General features: G+C 44.2%; 1 protein-coding gene across 1 annotated transcript; it reads left to right on the forward strand.

Annotated features, from left to right (window-relative positions):
• The first annotated feature begins 725 nt into the window (after positions 1–725).
• On the forward strand, positions 726–20,877 carry LOC111834603 (uncharacterized). The gene is made up of 5 exons (XM_072700697.1): positions 726–856; positions 19,407–19,548; positions 19,649–19,817; positions 19,915–20,036; positions 20,453–20,877. The coding sequence occupies exons 1-5, from the start codon at positions 783–785 to the stop codon at positions 20,771–20,773; spliced, it is 828 nt and encodes a 275-aa protein (XP_072556798.1). The 5' UTR covers positions 726–782; the 3' UTR covers positions 20,774–20,877.
• Positions 20,878–25,922: the final 5,045 nt, after the last annotated feature.

The following is a 25,922-nucleotide window of genomic DNA, read 5'->3' on the forward strand; positions in this document are numbered from 1 at the left end:
GCTTATGTTCTACTTAAAAGTGCATTAAATGATTTCATCAAGACACAGTTTTAACCTCCTGAGACCCAAGGAAAAACATGTCCTTCAATTTTAGGTTATTTGTCTTTGGAGGAAATAAGACATCTTACATATAGATTTTTTCAAATTTTTTTTTTATTTTTAATTTCACAGCATGTCCTCTTTAGTGTACAACAGGAATAAATATGTTTCCTTACATCAGTGAAAAGATAGATGCAAAACAAAATGTCCACTACAATGGACATAAATGAATGGGTGGGGTCTCAAGAGGTTAATATAAAGGCTTACTAATCTGTGGATCTGCACTTCACTTTATTTATGTTTTTGGAATCAAGTCCATCTTGGTCTGGACCATGAACTCTCACTTCTACCCCCCCTAGTTCTTAAGAGATTTGGACATGGTTAGAACAGTCCCAGTCCACAGTTCTGAAGGCCCTTCTTTTGATAGACACTCAGGATCTGGTCCCTCAATTACCAGTTTCCAAATGTAGGAAAAATAAAGACTCCCACAATTTAACAATACTAAAACAGTTTATATGGTAACCAAATAACCTCTTACGTTGTATCAACTGACTGGCTTCATTTTCAACGTCACTCATTTTTTTGATTGTGATGAACAGCCTCTAGCAGGCAGCCAGAGATTTATTTTCAGACAATGGAATGCGCACCAGTGTGCTCTCTCTGTCAAACACCAAACAGAGGTTGTGTCATTATGCCGCCCGTACTGTTTTCTGACTGATTTCCTCAAACAATTAACTCCAGGAATGGAATCTCCTGAAGCAAGAAAAAACCTTGGAAGCTTTCCTCTGGTGAAATTGCATCGCACCATCCCAGAGAGGTATAAATCAAATCTAAACATTGCAATCTAATTGCTTATTTATAGCCTTATTTATTACTTGTATGATATGCATGAAATATTTGTGAAATCTGCTACTGTTACTGTGACTGAATCTCTGTACTGGAATAGCTGTTACGCAAGATGGATGATGAAAGATTGGATGTTACTTTTTGAGGTTAGATCACTGTTATAGAGACAGCATATTATCTGTTTTAAACAGTGTACTGTCAGCTGCACTAAGTACATGATGCTTTGTAATGAAATGACCCGGAATTTCCAAATATAAACATGTGACATTCAGAGTTAAAGGACAGGGCTATTAGTTCTCTAAACTCAATCTTACATGGCACAAAATCCTGCTATGGCTGCTGTCTGTCATTTACAAATAGCCCTAATTCAAGTCACTCCTGACTTATGATAGCATGCATTATTACTGTTCTGATAAGGCTGTCTAATATGGATTATTAACTGTGGCATGTTAAATAATGTTGCCTGCTAACGGCTTGCATACACTCGGCAGTTCGTCGAATGCCACATGCCTGCAAGTATATCTTTTGGGCCATTTAAACTCATAAGACAATTAAGTGGGCATTAAGGTGCAGAATGTAATGTATACAATGTGAAGCCAGGTATGACACTGGCCTTATGTTCTGGCCTGTCCTTTACATTAAATCAGTAATGAGATATACAGAAACAGAACTTTGCTTGATAATACCTTGTGACTGAGCATTAGTCTGTTATCATCATCCAACAACTGAAAGCACAGTTTCTGTTCTGTATCATGGGGCCAAAACACTACTCTCAGCACTTCAGAGGAGCCCTGTAATTTCCTGTTGTGTATAGGGGCACCACCCAGCAAACAAGGGACATCCAGAGGACGTCCTTAGGTCGTCCGCAATACGTCCCTTTTTTGGGGATGTCCTAAGGACGTCCTTAGGACGACCGTGTTATTATGAACACTAAAGAAATCCTTCAAAAGCAAGTTGTTGTGACAGTTTCCATGAATAGCATTTTAAATAAATAATTTTATCTGAAGTACTTCCTTTTATTAATGTTCCATCAGGATGTCCAGAACTCGTCCTTTGAGGACGATTTCCGGACCAAAAGAGGACATCCTGAGGACGACCTAAGGACGACCATGTTACTATGAACAATAAAGAAATCCTTCAAAAGCAAGTTATTGTGACAGCTTCCAGGAATAGCATTTTAAATAAATAATTTTATCTGAAGTACTTCCATTTATTAATGTTCCATCAGGATGTCCAGAACTCGTCCTTTGAGGACGATTTCCGGACCAAAAGAGGACATCCTGAGGACGACCTAAGGACGACCGTGTTACTATGAACAATAAAGACGACCGTGTTACTATGAACAATTAAAGAAATCATTCAAAAGCAAGTTGTTGTGACAGCTTCCAGAATAGCATTTTAAATAAATAATTTTATCTGAAGTAAAAGTATCTTATATTAATGTTCCATCAGGATGTCCAAAACTCGTCCTTTGAGGACGTCCTAAGGATGACCCAAGGAAGTCCGTGTTACTATGAAAAATATAGTAACAAAAAGAGGTCGCACGGTTTTATGTAACGGTTTATTAACTTGATTTATTCTTTTTTTTTGTGGTCTAGCTCTCTAACAATTATAGAACTATAGGAGTGAAGCCCGTTCTTCTGTGCCACTATGAAAAATAAAGAAATCTTTCAGAAACAATTTATTATGACAGCCCGCAGGAACAGTATTTATAAATATATAAAAACTGACTGGATATGCATGGCTGTCGAGTGAATTGCATGCTACATGCTAGTGAATTGCAGTCAGATTCAAACTTAGGCCAGCTGCGTTTTAGGATTGGTTGCTATGGAGACGCTTTTTGCGGCTCGCGCTCCCTCGCTCACCCTCACGCGCAGTTCAAAGCACTGTCACGGGTAAGACGCGACACTCTTCTTTGTGCATAAAACTTTAATAAAATCCTCTAAGTATCATATTAACGTGTATAAAGTGATAAAATACGATGGGTTGAAACACATTTAGGCGTAATCCTACATTATTTTTTAGTGTCATTGGTATTAAACCGATTAAATCAACATTTAAAATTCCTGTCAGAACGAGCTAAAGGTATCGCTATGAATTTTCTAGGAAGAGTTGAGGAGATATCTATCGCCTGTGCTGACAGTTTTAATCAGCAGTAATGAAGTAATCAATGGATTGGGATCAAACATTCCATAAATGCTTTTGTTACAGGGCACAGGTTCTGAAGTAAGGAAGCAATATCCGGCCATCGATACTGATGACTCACAATGAAATGTTCACAAGAAAACCTTTAAAATGTGTTGTCTTAATATTTATGTTGTATTTTTCTTAATGCCATTTGTTAAATTAGAAACTTAAAGAAAATTTCTAATGTTCTTACAATAAAAATATATATTTCAACGAATTAAAAAAAAATTTTTCAAAGAAGGTCAAAGCTGAAGGATATCCTGTGGCTGTCCTCTGGACATCCTAATGGAACATTAATAAACAGAGAAATACTTAAGACAAAATTATATCTATTTAAATGCTATTCCAGCAAGCTGTCATAATGAATTGTTTTTGAAGGATTTCATTACTTTTCATGAAAGAATGAATGAAAGTTACATTATATAGAACTATAGACACCCAAAGTGCTTTATAGATGCAATAGGGAGCCACTTCAGCCACCTCCACTGTGTAGCACCCACCTGGATGATGTGACATCAGCCGTTCTGCCCCATTACGCTCACCACACAGTAGCTAAGGTGGTGAAGGAGCAGGAGAGAATTTACCAATTAGATAAAGGGGATGATTAGGAGGCCAGATTTGATAAGCCACCTTAGGTAACATTTGATAAGGCAACAGTGGGCAATTTTAGCCAGAACATCAGGGTACCAACCCTACTGTTTGGAAAGATGCCCAGGGATCTTTTATAATCTGGGACAGTCAGGACCTCGGTTTTATGTCTATCTGAAGGACGGCAACACTTAACGGTACAGTGTCCCCATCACTGCACTGAGACATTGTATGGGGTAACCTGTTGGCCACAGCAGCACGTCAGTAACATGGTCATCCTAAGAATGTACCCAATAAAGGACATCCTCAGGCTGTCCCTTGTTTATGTCCCTAGTATTACTGGTAAAATGTCAAATATTAATTATTTAGAAAAAGGGATTTACGTGGGCTTAATGCCCATAATATGTTCACACAATATGTCCTTAAAATGTTCCCGGGAAGTCCATAATATGTTCTCGGAATGTCCATAACTGGTCCTGAAAATGTCCTTAAAAGGTCCATAACTGGTCCTCTAGACGTCCTTAGGACGTCCTTAAAAGTCATCCTAAGGACGTAAAAAAAACTTTCCATCAGGATGTCCTAAGGACGTCCTTTGAGGACAAGATCCGGACCAAAAGAGGACGTCCTATGGACGACCTAAGGACGACTTGCTGTTTGCTGGGCAGATGGCTTTTTGGCTCAAACCGTAATAGACACCAGTGATTCTGGTTTTACATCTGTCATGTTATTGAGGTGTTTTTTATTTTAGCACCTTACCAGGCTCATCAAACACCCATATGTATACCTGGGAGCTGGATGAATGTAATTTACAAATGCAAGATTGTTCATTTTATTGTCCTTGATTTTGATTCAAATTAATCACCTGTTTTAGAGGATATATGCAAAAACATACCATGGTAATACTGCTAGGAGGGATTTTGGAAGTGAAATGTAATGTATGGATAGAAGTATGTAACAAGAGCCATTAATCATGGGTAAGAAAGAGTATAGCATAAAAATAAAAAACAGCTTACTTCTGGAAAAATCAAGGCCAGAAGGTAAAAGAAAACAAATTTATAACCACAGGTTAAAGCATATTTTGAAATCATATTACTGATGCAGGATGGCTGACAGTTTCAACCAGCAGTAGAAGAAACTGAGGGGTTTATGAAATGTAATTAAACTTCCATACAACTTCTAAGAGTGTCATCAGATGCTGCTAAACATGTTATTAGATTGTGTAATATCTTATTCCTGGTTTAAATAACAAACTGTCTCCAGTGCAAACTATAAACCACTTCACAGATATCAATTCCAAATAATGTCATTATTTGGGAATTTGAAAATATCTTATGAATTTAGCTAGAACAAAGGCATGAAAGAAATTTTTAACAACTTATCTGTTACAGCCAGCACTATGCCTTCCAATTGCTGTAGTTTAATGATATAGTCTTACCAGTATTGGGGACTGAAAAGTCTGTGCTCTTAGCGAAAGACAAGCATCAAAAGCTGTGGATCCAGTGGTCACTGCAGAGTCACTAGTGTAACTGTTTCAGATAGGCCCATCTCAGAATTGGGACAGGTATGACTAGTATGAAAGTGACACTATTTTTCATACCTGTCAGGCATTTCCAGCTGGCCTCTGATGAAAAAAATGCATGATATTGATTCCCCCTTACTGATTTTCTTTTATCCAGGTTTGCCCCCAGGCAGCAGATACAGACCTGACATATTTATATGTATGAAAATAAAAGTGCTCAAAAGCAAATAAACAAATAACCCAGTAATGCTGTCAAATTTTCAGTAATATTCTCTCATTGTCTTACAAAAAATGAATCTACTATGTTTGTGACAAAGTGGTAGTTATGTAAATATATAGGTATATGCTTGTACAAGTATATTTCATTATTCTGTCAGAACACAGAGAGAGAAGATTGTTTCACTGAGTAGAAGAACGGATATCATCAAACACCGGCAAACATATAGAAGAGGCTCAGTAAGAGGCACTGTGGCCTCAGAGCTCCAGACCTGTGTTTCCAGTAGGCTTTGTGTGTGCAGCTTGTGTGTTCCCCTCTATTTATGTGAGTATCCACTGGGTTTACTTATCTCCCACAGCCCAAAGATGTATACTTTAGATGGACCACTGTATTTATTTTATATGTGTATTCCCACGATAGATCAGCATGCCATCTCAGGTGTCTCATGAATTTTGTTGTGTGCTTCCCATGACTGGCTCCAGGCTCAATGTACTGAATTGCTCTCAGCGGAGGCGGACGCACTTCTCTCCCTCCCCCTCCCCTTATCTTCCCTGCTTTGCTCCTCTCGTCTCGTCTAGTCTACTGTCTTACTGTCTATACTTGAGAGACTCTCTCAGCCCTGCTCTTCAAAACTAAGGAAATTATGGATTTGATCAACTGGTCTCTCAACGCAATTGACACCATCTTCTCGACAAGAAGCCCAGGTTCAGGGGAACCTGACTGTCCTGCAGGAACATACGCAGCTGGCTACATGATGGATGGATGAGAGAAGTGGAGGGTCGTGTGTCTGGCAGCTCTTTCCGTGGAGGACATCGATGACATTTACCTATTCGGAACCATGATTACAGGCCTGATGCTGATTGGATTAGGCATTGCCCTGACTTATCGGAAATTGAAGAAAATGGTGACAGCCGCTCAAAGCCCAACTAGGCTGGCCGGGATGATTGACGGACTTGGCAGAGCTGTTGGCGCCCAGACTATGGCTATAGATCGCAAACTGGATAACATCACTGTGTCTAATGACCGCAGAAAATAACATCACCGTGACTATGGACCACAGATTTGATAACATCACGGAGAGGCTCACGGCTCTGCAAAGGATTTTGGATGGCGGAGACCAGCATGGACATTAGAGAAGCTGCGAAATTACAGTTTCTCGCCTGAAAACCCAAACAACCCCATTCTATCTGCTTTTGGCTCCCCCCTAATCAGCACGGGCCTTGGCCAAGGCCGCTGCTGAGCTCAACAACTCCCCCTGAAGAACAAGGCAGTGAGACTCTCTTGCATTCCTCTCCCCCAACCACAAGGACACCCTACCCCTATCCCACGCCTTCGCCGCTTCATACCCCCAGCGTGAACAAGCGGGTCTATGTACAGCGCCGTTGGCTGCAGGACCGGATGGCTGTTTGTCTATGCTGGACTCCCTCCACCTCCCCATTCCCCTCCCCTGTTGCAAGTCTCGACTTTAGTGTTGTGAGATGTGGTGACTATGTGCTTATTGCTGAGGTGTTTTTTTTTCTGTTCCTATATTGTACTCCCTACTGGAGTACAGTCTGGGGGCTGTTTTTTTTTTTAAATTTTATTCACCTCCACTCTCCTCACGTAATCTTGTTTCTCTGAGTTTTCCTATAGTCCCCTGTCGGAGAGAGTGATCAGCCCCCCCCGGCTGCTGGCCCACAGAGTATGAGACACGCGCTGTTTTACTTGTACAAGGGGAGCCACACCTTCTACAGTGAGTTACAGTGATGGCTTCCAAGGTGTGACCCCTCGACAGAGTTTATTTATACTATAAGGTAAACATACTGATCAGGTTACATTGTGGGTGTGAACAACATTTGGAATGGGATAGGATGCAATGGGAAAGTGGGAGTGGGAACAGGAACAACAGAACGTACAGCAGAGGTGGGCTCATCTGCTGCACGTGATGGAAAATTACTGGTAAACACTTACACAGTGGTTTCATGAAACAAGTTATGCATTCTTCAGAATACACGTGAGTGATAATATATATACAATTTCAACCCAACAGTCCCTCCTGTTTATCATGAACCGTGTATTTTACATCCGCCATCCACATCTTGTCTAAACATTTTCTGTGGGCGGCATCACTAAACAACGGTGTCATCATGTTCTTCATCACCGAGGAACTCTTGTTGGCTCAGGGCAGTGTATGCTACAACAAATGAACTATCAACCATTCTGCTAATCACAGCTTTACAACATGGTATAATGCAAATGGAAAGAATACAAAGAAAAATCAAACACGTGATAACCATTATCACAACAAATTTGAATAGTCCGAGCCATCCCCCTTGAAATAGCCAATCAAACCAGGATGTGCTAGGGTGAAAGTCCTCGGCCATGGCTTTCCGAAGATCTCTGAGACAGTTCATGGCGTCAGTCATGTTAGGGGAATGGACATTGTCTGGAATGTATGTACAACAAGTATTGTTCAATAAAACACAAACACCTCCTTGGGCCGCTGTTACCATATAGAGCACCATACGGTTCTGAATCACCATCTGCCTCGTGACATCCAATTGTGCATTTTGTTGCTCATCAATTATAATAGAATTATTAATAAAAAGGCCTAAGCGATACTCAATGGTTTCCAGGCGTAAAGTGTTCTTTGCTACCCCGACCCAGGGGAACAGTGCTAATAAAACCTTCTGGTTTGTGGACCAATGTTTGAACACTGGGGGCACATCAGTTCCCCACACGCTGTCATGTGGCCGTAGGGCTGGCGCGGTAGAACGTCGTCCGCGAGTGGAACCTGAAACAGAACTGGTTGATACGATAAAGGTATGATCTGAAATGAAGATGGGCGCGCAAACTCCATACCAATTAGGTGGCAGCACAAAGTAGGCACGACTACCACATAACCAGGCTACACCTTGCACCCAGTAGGATCCATTGCTGGGGCCTGACATGTTGACTGGTGCACCTTCACCTGAAACAGCAATTTGGTCACAGTTTGTGGTGTTACCTAAAAGATGTGTACCATGCATCTGGTCATAACACATTGTATGGTTAAATGTTCCTGGGTCCTTGTTCATAAAAACAGAGAATGGAAATAAGGAAGTGGATTTAGTGACATTGAAGTCGACCCAGAACAGAAGATTACAAGTGCCATTAATAAGTCCTGGGGCATAGGGATTCGTATCATTAATGGTGATACCAGAATGCTGATATCCAACCCCTCCAAACGAAGATGCCCATTTAGCCTGGGATTTATTCATAGGCTTAGCATATATTGTGGGACCTTCCGCATGTATGGGCATATGTGAACATATGTAACAGTTGGAGACATTGGACTTCATAACTGTGTCGTGTACGTAGCGATAACAGTAATTCTGCATATAGGGATGTGAGTGGTCAGTTGTAAGAGGTCTCAAATGGGAGCCATCGTGCGTCCACCTGGGGGCGCGGCGAGTGTTATACAATGCGGACCTCGTCCACAAAAGCAACCCGCTGACTACAGTCAGGAGGACCAGAAGCCATGTGACAAGGAACCGCTTACAGTGAGCCATTCTAAAAGTGAGTGCAGATCAGTTGGTTTCTTCACCGGGTTGAGACGTCGGCACCCTATTGGTTACCGCGCCTTTGTAGCGGACTTCCACTGCTACTCCGTCGGTTGTACTGGCTCCTGTAGGGGTTTAATGAGTTTGCAGTGACTTCTGTGTATCCACGATGGCCGCTCCGCTATCTTCACGGCTGTCGGGGTCGTGAGGAGCACTTGATACGGGCCGTCCCACCTGGGAGAGCTCCAGTCCTTCCGAAGGAGGACCTTAACGAGAACCCAATCTCCAGGTTTGAGGGTGTCCTGTAATACAGAAGCAGAATTTACTGGCAGACTACTGGGTCTTTGTAATTCATGAGTGCGCAGCAGTTTGCTCATCCAATCCGCAAGTGTTGTTTCCCTGTGCGCCTTTGTTATGTCACTCATCTCTGTAGCTAGAGGAAAAGGCCTACCATGCACTATTTCGAGCGGCGTAAGACCTGCTGGGGTTGGCGTAATTCTCATCCACAATTTTACCAGAGATAAGCATTCCGGCCATGGTCTCCCTGTCTCTTCCACTGTTTTTCTTAGCCTAGTTTTTATGGTACCGTTGGTTCTTTCCACTAATCCTGCACTCTGAGAATGGTATGCGCAATGATTCTTTAGTTTAAACCCTAGCGCTTGTGAGCACAGGTTCATTGTTTGATTTACAAAATGGGTACCGTTATCCGATCTGATGGTTTGGGGAATACCATATGTAGGGAAATAACTGCCTACCAGACATTTTGCCACTGTTATCGCATCACAGTGTTTTACTGGGTATATTTCAACCCACTTTGAGAGCGTATCAATTATTACCAAACAGTACTTTTTTCCCTGTGACCATGACAGCTCTATAAAGTCCATGTGAATGATTTGAAACGGGTGTTCTGCTACCGGAAACTGTCCTCTCTTTGGTCTCAGGTTGCCCTGTGAATTATGCTTACAACAGATAAGGCATGATCTACAAAAGTTTTTTGCATAATCAGAAAAATTTATAGTATAGAAATGTTGATGTATTATATGTACCATCCCTCCTGTTGAGACATGGGTATTCCCGTGGCTCACCAATGCCGCTGTTTTGTATAAATTTTTTGGAAGTACAGGCTTATCATTGATATGGTAGATATCATTAATCTGAATTGCTCCCCTATTGATCCAGGCTTTTACTTCTGAGAGCGGCGTATGTTTTTGAGAATCACTTAGTATATCTGTGTCAATCAGTAGGAGATCTGACATTTTCAATGTAGGTTGTTTCTGAGCTGCTGCCTTTGCTGTTGCATCTGCGAAACTATTTCCTATTGTAGTGAAGGTGGTGTCAGTTTGGTGGGCTTTACATTTACATATTGCAATAGCAGATGGTAGCTGTACAGCGTCTAATAATTGTAATAACAGGTTTGTGTGTGTTAGAGAGGTGCCCTGCGATGTTTTAAATCCCCTGTTCTTCCATACTTTGGAGTGATGGTGAACCGCTCCGAACACATATTGGCTATCAGTGTATATTGTCAATGATCTGTCTTTGTGCAATTCACATGCTCTGATTACAGCAAACAATTCTGCTGCTTGGGCTGAACATGTCTGGGGAAGTGCATTAGCTTCAAGTACTTTATCAGTTAAAACAACAGCATAGCCAACCTTATTCCTCCCTGTACTGTCTTTTGACGCCGAACCATCAACAAACACAGTTACTGAGTTGGATAATGGCGTTTGAGAAATATCATGTCTTGGTTTTGTTTGTTCCTCTACTGTGGCTTTGCATGAGTGTGGTTCACCATCCATAGCTGATGGAAGAAGAGTACTTGGATTTAAAGGGCCGCATCTCTGCAATGTGATATTTGGTTGTGAAAGTAAAAGTGAAACTAGAGTGAGGTGTCTAGCATGTGTCAGGAAAGGGAGTGGTGTCTGTAACAATATTAGTGAAATTGAGTGTGGAACTTTCAGAGTGAGTGGGTGGCATAACACTAATTCTGCTGACAGTTTTACAGCTTCCGCTGCTGCTGCACAGGCCTGTAGGCATTGGGGGAAACCTGCTGCAACTGCATCTAAGCGTTTGGAGTAAAATGCCAATGGTCTGTCTTTAGACCCAAAAGGCTGTGTCAATATGGCTTTCATGTAGCCTTGACTCGCGTCAACACACAGGGTGAAGGGCTGTTTGTAGTCTGGCAGAGCCAATGTGGTGTTAGTTTGCAGCATTAGTTTAAGGTTTGTGAATGCTGCTTCCCCTTCTCTGGTCCACTCAATTTTGTCCCTTAGGGCCATGTCTTTTCCGTATATTAGGGATTGTAAAGGTTGGACCAAGGCTGCATAATCTGGAAGCCATTCCCTGCAGTAGTTGCAGAGTCCTAAAAAGGACATCATTTGTTGCTTCGTGTGTGGTTTGGGTGCTTCCTGGATTGCCTTTTTTCTGGATTCTAGCAGTGAACGACCATACTGGGAAAGTCTATGTCCTAGATACACTACTTCAGTCCGGCAGTATTGTAATTTCTGTTTTGATGCCTTATGTCCGGTTTCGTACAGATGTCTTAATACTGTTAGTGTAGCTTCTTTACAGTGTTGTTCTGTGTCTGAGGCTATCAGTATGTCGTCCACGTAGAGTAACACTTGACTATGGTCTGGTGTGGGACATGTGCTCATTGAGTACCTGAGGGCCATGGTGTACACATGTGGACTTTCTGAGAACCCTTGTGGGAGTCTGGTATATGTATACTTTTGTCCCCTATAGGTAAAACCAAACAAATGTTGTGACTCTGGATGTAGGGGTACTGAGAAGAACGCATTGCTCAGATCCACTACCGAAAAATATTTTTTGTCTGGTGTCAATGAATTGAGTAGGAGATGGGGGTTTGGGACATCTGGTGCTGCATGTTGCACGATGTCATTGATTGGTCTCAGATCCTGTACCATTCTCCATTTACCCGTATTCGCTTTTTGCACTGGGAAAATAGGGGTATTACACGTGGACTCTGGCGCCCCCCTCAGTATCCCTGATGCCAGCATGTCTTGCACTACTGGGGCTATGCCTTGTTCAGCTTCAGGCTTTAATGGGTACTGTCGTACCACTGGGCGGTGATCTGATCTCAGGGTCACTTTGTAAGGAGGGAACCCTTTAATCAATCCTACATCCGTAGGGGAGTTGGACCACAATCCCTCAGGAATGTGGCTCAATCCTGGGTCCTCCGTTGCCTCAGCTGATAATAGATCTTGTCATTCAGGTTCATCTAAATGTGTCACAGGTGTGACTTTAATTCTCCATCCGAGGGGGAACCTCCAAACCCCTGTGCTTTTATCATGTTTCCAATCTGAATTTGGGTCTTGAATTTGGGCACAGATACTAATCTAGCAGCAGAGAGGCTTCAACGGGATCTGGATTTAATTAGCGAATGGGCTGATACTTGGCAGATGAAATTTAACACAGATAAATGTAAGGTAATCCATGCAGGGAGCAGAAATATACAGTACAGATATTTTATGGGTTCCACTGAAATAAAGGTAGCTGATTACGAGAAAGATCTCGGTATGTATGTTGATGCTTCCATGTCCCACTCTCGCCAATGTGGGGAAGCAATAAAAAAGGCGAACAGAATGTTGGGTTATATCTCTAGATGTGTGGAGTTTAAGTCAAGGGAGGTGATGTTACACTTATATAATTCCTTGGTAAGACCCCACCTAGAATACTGTGTGCAGGTTTGGTCACCATACCTCAAGAAGGACATTGCTGCCTTAGAAAAGGTGCAACGAAGAGCTACGAGAATGATTCCTGGTCTTAGAGGAATGTCTTACGAGGAGAGGTTAGCGGAACTGAATCTGTTCAGCCTTGAGCAAAGGAGACTAAGGGGGGATATGATTCAGGTCTATAAGATTCTAACGGGTCTGGATGCCGTTCAGCCAAATGACTATTTCAATATTAGTCTAAATACTAGAACTCGTGGCCATAAGTGGAAATTAGCGGGAGAACATTTTAAAACAAATTTGAGGAAGCACTTCTTTACACAGCGTGTAGTCAGAGTATGGAATAGTCTTCCTGCTATTGTAGTGGAAGCTAAAACCATGGGTTCCTTTAAATCAGAGCTAGATAAGATTTTAACAACTCTGAGCTATTAGCTAAGTTCTCCCCAAACGAGCTTGATGGGCCGAATGGCCTCCTCTCGTTTGTAAATTTCTTATGTTCTTATGTTCTTATGTCTGGCTGATAAGATGCAGATCTGTGAGAAGCATCTTCCACAAAATACCTGAGATCTTGCCATCTACCCTGGGGTGGCTTTGATAATGACACATGGGGCACCTTTTCCCTAAATAAATTTTGTTGTTTAGGATCCAATAACACTGAGGCTGCAGCGTAGCCAGTTGTGGGATTAACATACAGATACTGCAATGTGACCTGGGGTGGTCCCATAGCGTGAAACTGCCGATCATATCGGTAGTCGGGGCCAGGTGTGGGTTTGTACCACATGGTCACATGAAGGCCATCGTCGGGCATAGACCTTATCTACTCCCTGCTTTACTCTAGTTTTCCTTAGTAACTCCCGAGCTTGTGGTGTTTGGCCTAGGTCCAGAGACCAGTAATACTGCGGAACTGACGATCCATGGACCACTAAAGCTTGCCTGTCTATTATTGCTTTCATGCCTGTGGTCGTGGCAACAATGCTTATGCCCATCCGGACCATAAGGTCTCTTCCTAGTAAGTTTACTGGGCATGACGGGCTCACCAGAACTTGGACCTCACACTCTGTCCCTGTCTCTTCATCTTTTACCGTTATGGGATTAGTTAATTGATGGGACTCAGATTGCCCTCCGGCCGTTCTCACATATACTGTTGAAGTAGAGAACGTTGCTTTTGGCGGAGTTGTAGTTAATACTGTTCTACAGGCTCCCGTGTCACATAAACAATCATATGTCTGTCCATTTATAATAAACCGCCGCCTAGGCAGTTCTGCAGGCTGTTTAAGCGCTATCAGTTGGCACACTGCTTGAAGGTCAACCTCCTCCTCCTCCCTATCTAGTGGGGGCCCTAGCGGGGGTGGGGAAAGTGGTGCCTGCAACTTCTCAGCTTGGCGTCACTGATCATTTTCTGTTGAGTTTGGGTTATTTACGCGTTTAGTTCTACACTGCTTAGCTATATGACCTGGTTTTCCACAATTCCAGCATTTGTTATCATACTGAGGCGAGTTTTCTGGCCTACCACCTCTTCCTCGACCTCGACCTCTACCTCCTCGACCTCTGTAACTTCCCCTGCTCTGGGGGCCTGAATAGACTACTGCGATTGTATCACCAGAGGCTGCGAAGGTCGCTTCTCCCTTTTGTTTTTGTGCTTTTTGTGCGTGCTGGGCGTACTCTATAGCTTGCTGCACTGAGCCTGTATTCTGATGGACCCAATGTTTATCAATGTACCGTTTAAGTTCAGGGTTTAGGCCGGCAAGGAATGCCCTTTTTAATTGTTGTTGGTATACTCCGGCCTCATCACTATCTGGGGGAATGCCTGAATTACTTCTGAAAACTGGTCTCAATCTGTCTAGGAAGTCTTCTGGCTCTTCCCCTTCTTTCTGTCTGCATAGTGAGATTTTACCGTAATCTGCTCTCCTTGAAAATCTTTCTCTGACTCTTTCAGAGCGGATGAATCATGCGGGAGGGGTGTTCCGTCGTACGCATGCCCTGTGAAATCTCCTGCAACTCTGCCCCATTTGTGATTAAACAGTTGCCTCAGGCATTGGAACATTTCTCTCCCGTTTAGGTGGAAGCTGCTTTGAAGTTCTAACACCGCTTCCCAAAATTCTCCTACACCTTCCTCAACAGGGGGTATCCCTTTTAAAGCTGCTGACCTATCCTCTGCTGTCCAGGGTCTGTACACTAACATTGTTTCGGGACCTGCTCCGTCCTGCCCCCTATCAGGATTCGCGACTTCCACCATGGGGCATTGGAACTCTGGGGTTGATGCCCCATCTCCGCTACTGGGGTGGAATTTAGTTTTGCATGACTCTAAATCTTTCACTGGATACAGTGAAGGATCCCTGCTTCGGGTCACCATTGGATGGAAAGGAGATTCTGGTGCCAATGACGCTAATGGAGCAGAATGTGGTGTCAGCGTTCTAGGCGCTGCTGTCGGCTTGTCTTTTGGTGCTGCTTCCGATGTCAGCGGAGGAGCGGTAGGTGTTTTCTGTCTACGTGGGGTCTTTGCTGCACTTTCCTCATCAGGAGTGACTAGTGCTATGGCTGCAAGTTTTTCTTTCCTTTTACCTTTCTTTTCCTGTCTAGTTGCTTCTCTTAATTTACTTTGTTCCAACCATTTTTCTGACAGCTTGTACTCCTTCTTCCGTCTGTCCAACTTTCCGCTATTTTTAGTGCGCAACATTTCTAGTTTTAAATCGCTCTGTAACTTGAGAAGGTCTGTCGTATGGAGGCTTCCTCCAAACCCATGCTTTCTTCTCCACTTTTGATTACTTATAGTCCCTGCTCCTTCTACATATCCTTCCATAAACTTTTCATCTCCCTCTAAGGATGGCTGTTTACTTTGCCCCTTTCCCATCCTTTTACTTGTCTATTGTTATTACTACAAGGGTCCTGAGCAGAAATTCTCTGGCACGAGATTAGGGAGAGGACACTAACACGGCCTTCTACTGCACACTATCTGTGCAGCGGTGTCAGTTTTCAGGGATGGAACCCGTCCTTGATCTCCCAATCACCAGTACGTCTTTCTTCTCAGGCAAAGAAACAACAGGACTGGTAGAATCAGCCTAGGATTCTATAAATCACTTAGTCCTCCACATTCACACAAACATTCATACCCAGTTGATTACGGCCAACTCTAGCCTTTGTCAATTAACAGGTCAATTAAATTCTAATTCAACTATTTCCTTTCAGCGAAATATAACCAATTTAGATTATTTCCTTTCGGCGAAATATAACCAAATTTAGATTATTTCCTTTCGGCGAAATATAACCAAATTTAGACTATTTCATTTCGGCGAAATATAACCAACGTCTCACCTCTGGGGTCAGTCACGACGGTCGGGGTCCGTCAGGCATCACCAGGCGTCGAGCGGAGTCCTAACCACCGGCCTGGTCACGAATTCTCACGTTCCAGGACTTTCTCGACCCGTCTTAGACGAGCGGCTGTCGACAGACTTCGGTGTCGCTCCTCTCGGCGCCCCGGTGATGTCCTCAGGATTCCCGATCCTCACGGATCACTGATTTGTGATCCGGCTCGAAGGACCAAGTTTTTATGTCGGAGAGAGTGATCAGCCCCCCCCGGCTGCTGGCCCACAGAGTATGAGACACGCGCTGTTTTACTTGTACAAGGGGAGCCACACCTTCTACAGTGAGTTACAGTGATGGCTTCCAAGGTGTGACCCCTCGACAGAGTTTATTTATACTATAAGGTAAACATACTGATCAGGTTACATTGTGGGTGTGAACAACATTTGGAATGGGATAGGATGCAATGGGAAAGTGGGAGTGGGAACAGGAACAACAGAACGTACAGCAGAGGTGGGCTCATCTGCTGCACGTGATGGAAAATTACTGGTAAACACTTACACAGTGGTTTCATGAAACAAGTTATGCATTCTTCAGAATACATGTGAGTGATAATATATATACAATTTCAACCCAACATCCCCTGTCTTCCTGACCTGTCTACCCCCTATTTGTGTATGTGATGTTTGTACAGTATACTGTATGTATGGTCAGGTTGATGGCCAGTTTTTTCGCTGGTACTTGTGACTAGTGACATGGTGTATTGCAACAGCAATAAAGGGTTTCATCAATCAATCAATCACGCATTATAGAAGTGTTCCTAGTAATCTGAATAAATACCAGGATATGGATTTTCAGTGAATGGTTTCACAAACATAACATCTGTTTGCACAGGCCATCCTAGTTGCCAGACATCAAGGTTTATAGGCAGTTATAGTGTTAGAGACAGCTATTTTCAAATAAATCATGAAATTCCCAATGATTCGGTTACGGATAGTGTCACATAGGTGCAATATATTAGGAACATCCATAGTATATGTGCCAAGGTGCCTTGATGCTGGTGGTAAGAAGCTTTATCAAAGTTTTAATTTTATTGTGTATGAATCACTCATCTTCTAATGCATTCTATTTTTATTTAACAAGTCAATAATTAATGTACAGCAAGATATTAATGGCACAAGAGTAAATAAAAAAATAACAAGCAATCCTTCCTTTGTATGTTTTCACCCTCTGTGTCCTGTGTTCGATGCATCCATTGTAAGACATCAAATTGCAAAGCCAAAATGAACATGCTTTAGTACACAATGGTCTTGCTTATAAGCATTACTCTAAAGACCAAAAAGCATGGATCAGCCGCCATGGTGTTTAAAGCCTCAGTTGATAAGTGCCACTTTGAGTCCTACGAATGGTTATACTGTTGTAGCCTCAAAAGTCTGGAGTAAAATTGGCAAAATTGTAAGTCAAATGTGGGGTGAAGTAATAATAGTAAACAAGCCCACTGACATTAGGAACTGATTTAAGGCTCAGTAATATGTAGTACAAGACGGCAGTATTCATGCAACACTCCTTCCCGAGAAGTGCGACAGCAGCTGTAGGAGCAGCACTAATGCTGTTATCTTCCACTGTTTGTCTGCTGTACACGATTATATCAATACTGTACTGCAGCAGCCTTGTGTGGAATGGCATGCATCCATTCTAGTACCGATAACGACAGAGCCTTTCCACCCTCCACCCAAGCACACAACTCAATTTGTGACCGAGTGCAAGAGAAAAGAGCAGAACTTTCCCCGTTTTTATGGTGCTATTTTGCAGAGGAGGGCTGAGCTGCTTACTTGCCAAAGGATTTGTATGGTCTTCTGTAGCAAGCTGACACCTCTTTCTTCTGCCAACCAGTTCCCGGAACCTCTGCCCAGAGTAATTTATATCGTTCCTGGAGGACAATAAAAAAATCATGGACTTGCATTTTGAATGAAATTTCAGTGAAATTTTCTAAGTGCATTTCATCATCTGGCAAATTGAGCAGCATCTATTGACACTCTGAGACACTGTATGGAAGGTGAATGACATTTCATTAACAATGCTCATGCACATTTCCCATTGTAGGGAGGACTAGTTGCAAGACTATTGCATACCTTAAAGTCTCTAATGCTGAATTTTTCATGTGACACTATATATTGCTATATCTCTTTTATAGAATGTGCTGAATATACAGTTGTGTTCCGAATAATAGCAGTGTGTCTAAAAAAGTGAATAAAGCTGAAAATCCATGTAATAGTTTTTATTTCCATACATGCAAATGCATCAGGAACACTACAAATTCTATTCCAAATCAAAACAAGAAGAGAAATTCATCACATTTGTGGGTAACACTTTATAATAATGTTCCTTTGTAAGGCATTTACAAGTGATTAGTTAATGATGAACTAATTATTTACAAAACATTCATAAATGATTAATAAGTGATATGCTAACAGTTTGTGTATGTTTTGTTAATACATTTACAAGGCATTTACAAGTGATTAGTTAATGATGAACTAATTATTTACAAAACATTCATAAATGATTAATAAGTGATATGCTAACAGTTTTGTGTATGTTTTGTTAATACATTTACAAGTCATTTACAAGTGATTAGTTAGTGATGAACCTACCATTTACAAAACATTCATAAATGATTAATAAGTGATATGCTAACAGTTTGTGTATGTTTTGTTAATACATTTACAAGTCATTTACAAGTGATTAGTTAGTGATGAACCTACCATTTACAAAACATGACTGCATTCAAAAAGGAATGATAAATATGTTAATCATATTTTGATAAATATGTTAATCATGGTCGGTTAAAAAGCACAAAAATGCAATTATGCTAAAGCTCTTTTTTTTAAGAATAATAAATTATTTGGAGTCAAGTGAATCAACGTGTAAATGACTTACAGTTAGGGGATTACAGTGGGTTGTGTTAAACCCTTTCTTTCATCAGCATAGTCTTGGAGAGTGTGGGATCTAGTGATAATGTGAACCAGTTTCACCTTCCACAGCGTTACAGCGTTAACATACTCCATGTGTCAAAGAACACATCTGTCTGCAGTCAGCCCTTACATTGCAGCACACCTTTTACTCATCATTCGTAGATCTTTCTTACCTGTTTCAAATCATCTGTAGCTGTACACAAGGCATTTACAACACTTTCTGCATCCCCTAATCTAAAGTGTAAACTACTCATCACTTGTAAATGTTTTACTCATCATTCGTAGATCTTTCTTACCTGTTTCAAATCATCTGTAGCTGTACACAAGGCATTTACAACACTTTCTGCATCCCCTAATCTAAAGTGTAAACTACTCATCACTTGTAAATGTTTTACTCATCATTCGTAGATCTTTCTTACCTGTTTCAAATCATCTGTAGCTGTACACAAGGCATTTACAACACTTTCTGCATCCCCTAATCTAAAGTGTAAACTACTCATCACTTGTAAATGTTTTACTCATCATTCGTAGATCTTTTTTACCTGCCGATGAAGCTGAAGTTAGGCAAAAGATGAAGCAAACCTTTAAGCATCGGCAAGAGCTTGTTCACAACCCAGAAAGGTCAACCAACGTCTTTAAAACCTTTCCAAGATTTTTAGACGTAAAAGGTCTGGTAAGTATAAACATTCTTTTTCTATTTATTTTTAGGTTTAAGCAATTATGTGTGATTCAATCATGATTGTTATATGATTTGCTGTATGCAATTTCATTAGGTAAATCAAGACTTTGTTTTGCTGTTCAATGCTGAAACATCCGCAAAATTGCTTGAGCAGTGGGAGACAGCATTCAAGCAGAAAGTCATCAAAGAAGCAAAGTCTCACACTTTGACAGCAGAACTACAAAGTCACATCAGTGCAGCAGAGAACCAACACTCTGAAAATGGTAAGTGGTATTTTGAGGTTTTAAATGGCATACAAGGTTATCTGTTTTACATGCTAATTTATATTTCTGAGCAATGACCTTTATTATTTTTTGTCAGGCTGGGACAGTGACATGTCCTCTATCTTGTTGCTGTTGCACTTGCTACCACCTTCTGCAGGGAGAAAGAAAGTAAAAATAAGTCCACTAGATGCTGTTGACAGACTTGTACAGTATCATAAGGTAATTTACCAATACTATATCAATGTCTTAGCAATGTCTTATACAGTCATTCATGGAATTTTTGGGTTTATTGGTACTGAAGGAAGTTCTCTCATTTTTCACACATGACGAATATGTAATATTTTTTAATCCTATTGATGACATGCAAACTTAACATTCTAACAGTGGTCTGTACTCGTCTTTTCTTCATTGACTTGCATGTATTATAAACACTTAATACTTGTCATTTGTCATTGCAAATAACTTCAAAACTTCAGATACTCAAACTATGTAAAAGTTTTGTTATAGCACTTTTCAGATTTTCACTGATAAAATGTTATTCATGGTTTGAGGTGTTTCAAATATTAAAGAATTCTGTACTGTTTTGCAAGTGCTGTGTACTTATCAAATGAAAAATATATGTCTTTGTTTTATAGTCCTGTACCAGCATTGAAGAACACCTCAGCGGGAGAGAAGGTCACCAACCATACCTACTTGCAGTAGGAAGAGTAAAGAAGAGGATAGACAATTTTTATGTGGTTGTCGACAAGCAGCTCATCCCTTGTGCAGGAACCAGCTCCCTGAGTGCCATCGATGAACTGTTCAAAGCCCATTACGTCTTTAACCTCACGTATGAAGAATCTCTTGCAAACGTCTACACCTTTCTTCAGACAACAGTCTATAATATTGACATAGGTATAACAAGTGCGTCACCAAGAGTAAGAGAACTACGTGTGAAATTGTTGAACAATGTTTAAATGCTTCTGTTGTGAGAGCTTGCATGCTAATAGTAAGCAATTGATATCTCACTTGCGGGTTACGCACAGTTTCTATCCTTCATTGAAGTATAGGTTGATTTGTGTGCAAGGCGGTTGTAGGCGCCAGTTTTATACTTTCTCAGGGTTCAGGAAACATTTAAACAGTGTCCATTTTGAAGATACTAGGTTGCCTTATGCAGAATTGCATTCATCCCAGAGAGATGAAGAATACCGCTTCTTTCAAAAAGATTTATGACCCAAAGGTCATAAAGGTCACGGGTCAAAAGTTCACTGGATGGGCGGGTCTGGGGGCGTGACGTCACCAGGCTGTGAGCCAGCAACTAGTGAGGTTTTTTTTATTATTATTATTTATTTATTTATTTATTATTAATTAATTATTTATTTATTTATTATATTTATTATTAATTAATAATTATTATAATATTTATTTATTATGATCTAATTATTATTTTATATTGAGTAGAGTGCTTATGAGTGTGGTGTTTTGTGGGAATAGCCCCGTGCTACGAGGGTGCTGAGGACGGAGCTGAGGACGAGGGGGCTGAGTGGGTGGGTTACCTGATGGAGTGTGAGCATACGCTGTACCGTGGTAAGGTCCGTGGCTTTGGAGAATCTGTAGAAAAGGGCTCGGAGAGAGCGATGCTGTGTCTGGTGCGGTACCGTGGTAAGGTCCCGTGGCTTTGGATAATCCGCAAAGGACTCGGAGAGAGCGATGCCGGAGAGCTGAGAGTTGTGCTGCGCGAGACTGAAAGAAACCCTGTGAGAATGAACAAGTTGGAGCTAAGAATGAGAGGAGGAGGAGGGTCTGGGTCTGACGCTATCCTCCTCCAATGAACGCTTAGCAGCAGTTTGGGTGTGTGTGTGTGTGTGTGTGTGTGTGCGTGAAAGCCGACACCCCCCTGCAGCAGTAGCAGTTTGGCCTTGTGTTTTTCCTCATGCAACCTATGTACATCCCGATAGGTCAAATCCCGGTCAAACTGTAATTTGGGCCACAGATCAAGTTTGACATTTTGTATTTCAGTAAATTTTGTTTGAAATTTTGTCTTTTCCCCCCGACTCCCCGCCACACATCAAGTTTGACATTTTGTATTTCAGTAAATTTTGTCTTTTCCCCCCGACTCCCCCCATACCGTCTGCGCAGTTAAAACGTACATCGAAATAGACAACAGATAAAACTTGACAGGACGTATATTTCTCCTTAAATAAATCCTAAAAAGTAAGCAACCGCTGAAATTTTTATTACCTTGAGCAGGGTTTCCCTCCTTTGGTAGACACAAGTACCCCCACCCAGTATCATCAAGGCCTTACCATGCGTGCCACGCCCCCCACCATCAGGCCGTGGAGAATATAGGGAGCTTTGCGCTGTAGGGCCAACACTAATTTTTTAAGAAACACAGACATGTCTGGCACTATGGAAATGAACGATTCAGCCTCAACACCAACTAAGATTCAGCAGGAGCAGGAGGAGGCTGTTATGTAGCCTCCGGGGGCTCCCAAGAAGAAGACTCCTACGAGGCGTAGACGGGTACTTTTGATGCAGCCGTCTGGAGACCTGAGAGTTACCTGGGAGCTGCCCAACGGGGATAAAGTGGTCTGCCTCTTTGACAATGTTGCGGAGGAACTACGCATCTTTCAGGTCACCGGAGATGCCGCAGACCCGGGGAAAGATGACCCGCATCTGGCATGTTTTTCTGAAATGGAATGGGGAAACTTGAAGACTGTCGTTATCCCGTTGATGAAGGAGAGCACCGACCCCGACTTTGAGACAGAGGCTGCTAGAATGGAGATGCACTATAGAGATGCTGACACTGGTAAACAACGGAGCACCTTTATGAAGTGGGACGCGACCGGGGAGCTGGACAAGAGAATGCTGAATATATGGCAGCTGCCTAAATGCAACTGTTGTGGAATGAGAATTCCGTTCATGATTTGGATGCGGCTGATTGAAGAAAAGAGCGATTACTTCCAAGCGCTGTTCAAGGAGAGTCGGGTACGTAAGGAGATGCAAAAACCTACGCCCTAAGGATCACCCCCCCTCCCCTCACCCTCCGCCTGTATATAACTGGACACCTTTACAACCCCCTTTCACAAACATCACCATCATCATGGCAGCAGCAGCAAATTACAGCGACAAAGTGTTCTCCGACGACGAAAACGGGGAGAATGAGGCCTTTTCACCCCCTTCACCAGCAGCATCACAGGCCTCTGATGCCGGAGAGCTCCCTCCGACCCCTCCACCGACACCGGCCTCTGTTCCTGGAGAGGTCCCTCCGACCCCTGAGATCTGCACGCTTCTCTCCAGACCGGCTTTGTGCATAGGGATGCTCAGCTGCATAAAAGCCATGATAGTGGGGCTTTTAGCCTCAGTCATCAGGAAGCATCACCAGAAAAACTGCTACGGCTGCGAGGTGGATCATCCCAGTCAAAGACAGCACCCTTGCCTGTTTCCCGCTGGCAGGAATTACTTTTACATACACTTTGACTCTGTGCTGAGTGACCTGTGGACCGACCGGCTGACACCCGCCTTGATTCACGTTCTGACGACCCTGGGCATCCAAGCTTCCATCGGCAGGTTGGAGGGGACCGTGGAAGCTATCCTGTATGATCTACGCGAGGCCCGCGACGGAATGCTGGAAATCACTCGCCTGGAACAGGATCTGTTTGAACAGAACCCCGCGCTTAAGCAGATCCTGGAAGAAGAGTTTCTGAGTCGTTGGGAGGCCCAAGACTAAAACAAAACGCAATTTGTAATGGGGAACGGTATCGGCAGCGTTTTACGGCGGTTTATGTTAAATGTTTTTTTAGAAAAAGTTAGCCCACTGTTGTTGCATGCTATCGATAAAAAGAAAAGCGATTGTCGGGATGATTATACTTGTTGCTGCTTTCATAGACTGATATTTGAGATTGCTCAAGTCGGAGAACATTATCAGCGGGGAATAGTTTTACTTACTCAGCCGATGGCAGAGAGAGAAGGACAATCGTCAGAAAGTCTCATACACGCGTGTCTATCTTGTATTCCCGACGATGAATTTGACTGTAATCACATTTTTATATTTTATGCTTTAATCGTAGATGTAGTTGCCTTTAAATTTCATAATAAGCAGCCTTTCGATGTTAATCAGATGCTTTCTACTCTGCATACATGCATCGCTGAAAAGGCCTCTATACGGACCTTACTGCATGTGACATCGCTAATCTACCTCAACAACTGTCACGGCTGTAACTACCTGTAATTGTGTGCCCTTGTAATAATGTTTTTAACAAAATCTACCTCAACAACTGTCACGGCTGTAACTAATTGTATGCCCTTGTAATAACGTTTTTAAAACTATATCTTTCACTAAATGTGTACCTGTCACGTTCGGGCTTAAAGCGAGCAGGGAAGCAGGCGAAAGCAGCCAGGAAGTCAGGGTATCACACGAGGTAACGAGGTGGGCGTGGCACACATCGGGAGCGGACGGAGCGGGGCGTGACATAACCCCCCCCCAAAGGCGCGCACACCGGGCGCGCCCGAGAGGAGGCGACGGACGGGACGAAACCGGGGAACAGGACCTGGAAGACAAAGCAAAACATCAACCAAAAACAGGGAACAAGACCGAGACACAAAACAGGAACAGGGACGAAAAGAAAGACAGAACCCGACAAAGAACAGGGAAAGCGGACAGACAGACCTGGAAGGGAGACACAGAAGGGGAGACAGGCGGAACAAAAGGGCCAGGAGTGAACGGAGGAGGAACAAAGGGACGAGGAACAAAGGCAGGAGGGACAGACGGGAACGGAGGAGGAACAAGGGGAGCACGAGGGAGCCCAGGCGGGCGACAGGCAGCGGCCGGAGGGGCCGCAGGGGAGAGGGAGGAGGGAGCAGGAGGGGACCACCCAGGGGCCAAGGGAACGGGACGAGGGAGTGACAGAGGGGACACGGAGGGAGTAGGAGGGAACCCCAGTGAAGGCAAGCAGGAGGGGGAAGCCGCGGCAGGCGGAGGCGCAGCCGGAGCCGGCGAAGGCGCCGTCCGACGCTCAGCCGGAACAGGGGGGCCCGGAGGCGACCGACAAGGAGCCGGAGGCGCGACCGAGGACCGGCACTGCGGAACCAGGGGGGGACCCGGAGGCGACCGCCGACCCCGAGCCGGAGGAACCGCAGGCGGCCCCGGAGCCCCAGCCAAGGCGAGCGAGGGCGAGCCAGGGGGCAGGGCGGGCGGGAACCGGGCCCAACGCCTGTGTCCTCTGCCCTTACGGGACACTGACAGGCGGGGTCCCGGGGGGCGTCGGCTTTGCCGGGGTAAGGGTGAGGGAGTCAAGGCCTTCAAAGAGGCAACAGGCAGGGCAGTCAGAGCCGCGGGCGTGGCCGCAGGCGGGGCAGTCAGAGCCGCGGGCGTGGCAGTCAGAGCCGCGGGCGTGGCCGCAGGCGGGGCAGTCAGAGCCGCGGGCAGGACAGCCAGAGCGGCGGCCTCAGGCGGGGCCACGGGCAGGACAGGAACGGTGGCCTCAGGCGGGGCCGCGGGCAGGACAGGAACGGCGGCCGGCTGGACAGGCGAGCAGGGCTGGGCCGGCTGGACAGGCGAGACGGGCAGGTCAGGTAAGACGGGCTTGGACGTGCGGCCAGCAGGAGGTGCCGCAGGTAGAGCAGGCCCCTCAGGCGTGCGGCCCGCAGGGGGCGCCTCAGCGAGCGCCGCCAGCACGCGGGCAGCAGGGGGCGCAACCGTGGCAACCTCAGGAGGGTCAGGCGCCGGCAGGACCGGCGAGACAGGCAGGACAGGAGCCGGCGATACAGGCAGTTCAGGTGCCGGCCGGACAGGCAAGACGGGCAGTTCAGGTGCCGGCAGGACAGGCAAGACAGGCAGTTCAGGTGCCGGCAGGACAGGCAAGACGGGCAGTTCAGGTGCCGGCAGGACAGGCAAAACGGGCAGTTCATGTGCCGACAGGACGGGCGAGACAGGCAGTTCCGGTGCCGGCAGGGCGGGCGCCGCCATCACGCGGCCAGCAGGGGGCGCCTCGGCGGGCGCCGCCATCACGCGGCCAGCAGGGGGCGCCCCGGCGGGCGCCGCCATCACGCGGCCAGCAGGGGGCGCCCCGGCGGGCGCCGCCATCACGCGGCCAGCAGGGGGCGCCCCGGCGGGCGCCGCCATCA

This window comes from Paramormyrops kingsleyae, chromosome 1, assembly GCF_048594095.1.
Source record: "Paramormyrops kingsleyae isolate MSU_618 chromosome 1, PKINGS_0.4, whole genome shotgun sequence".
Lineage (NCBI taxonomy): Eukaryota > Metazoa > Chordata > Actinopteri > Osteoglossiformes > Mormyridae > Paramormyrops > Paramormyrops kingsleyae.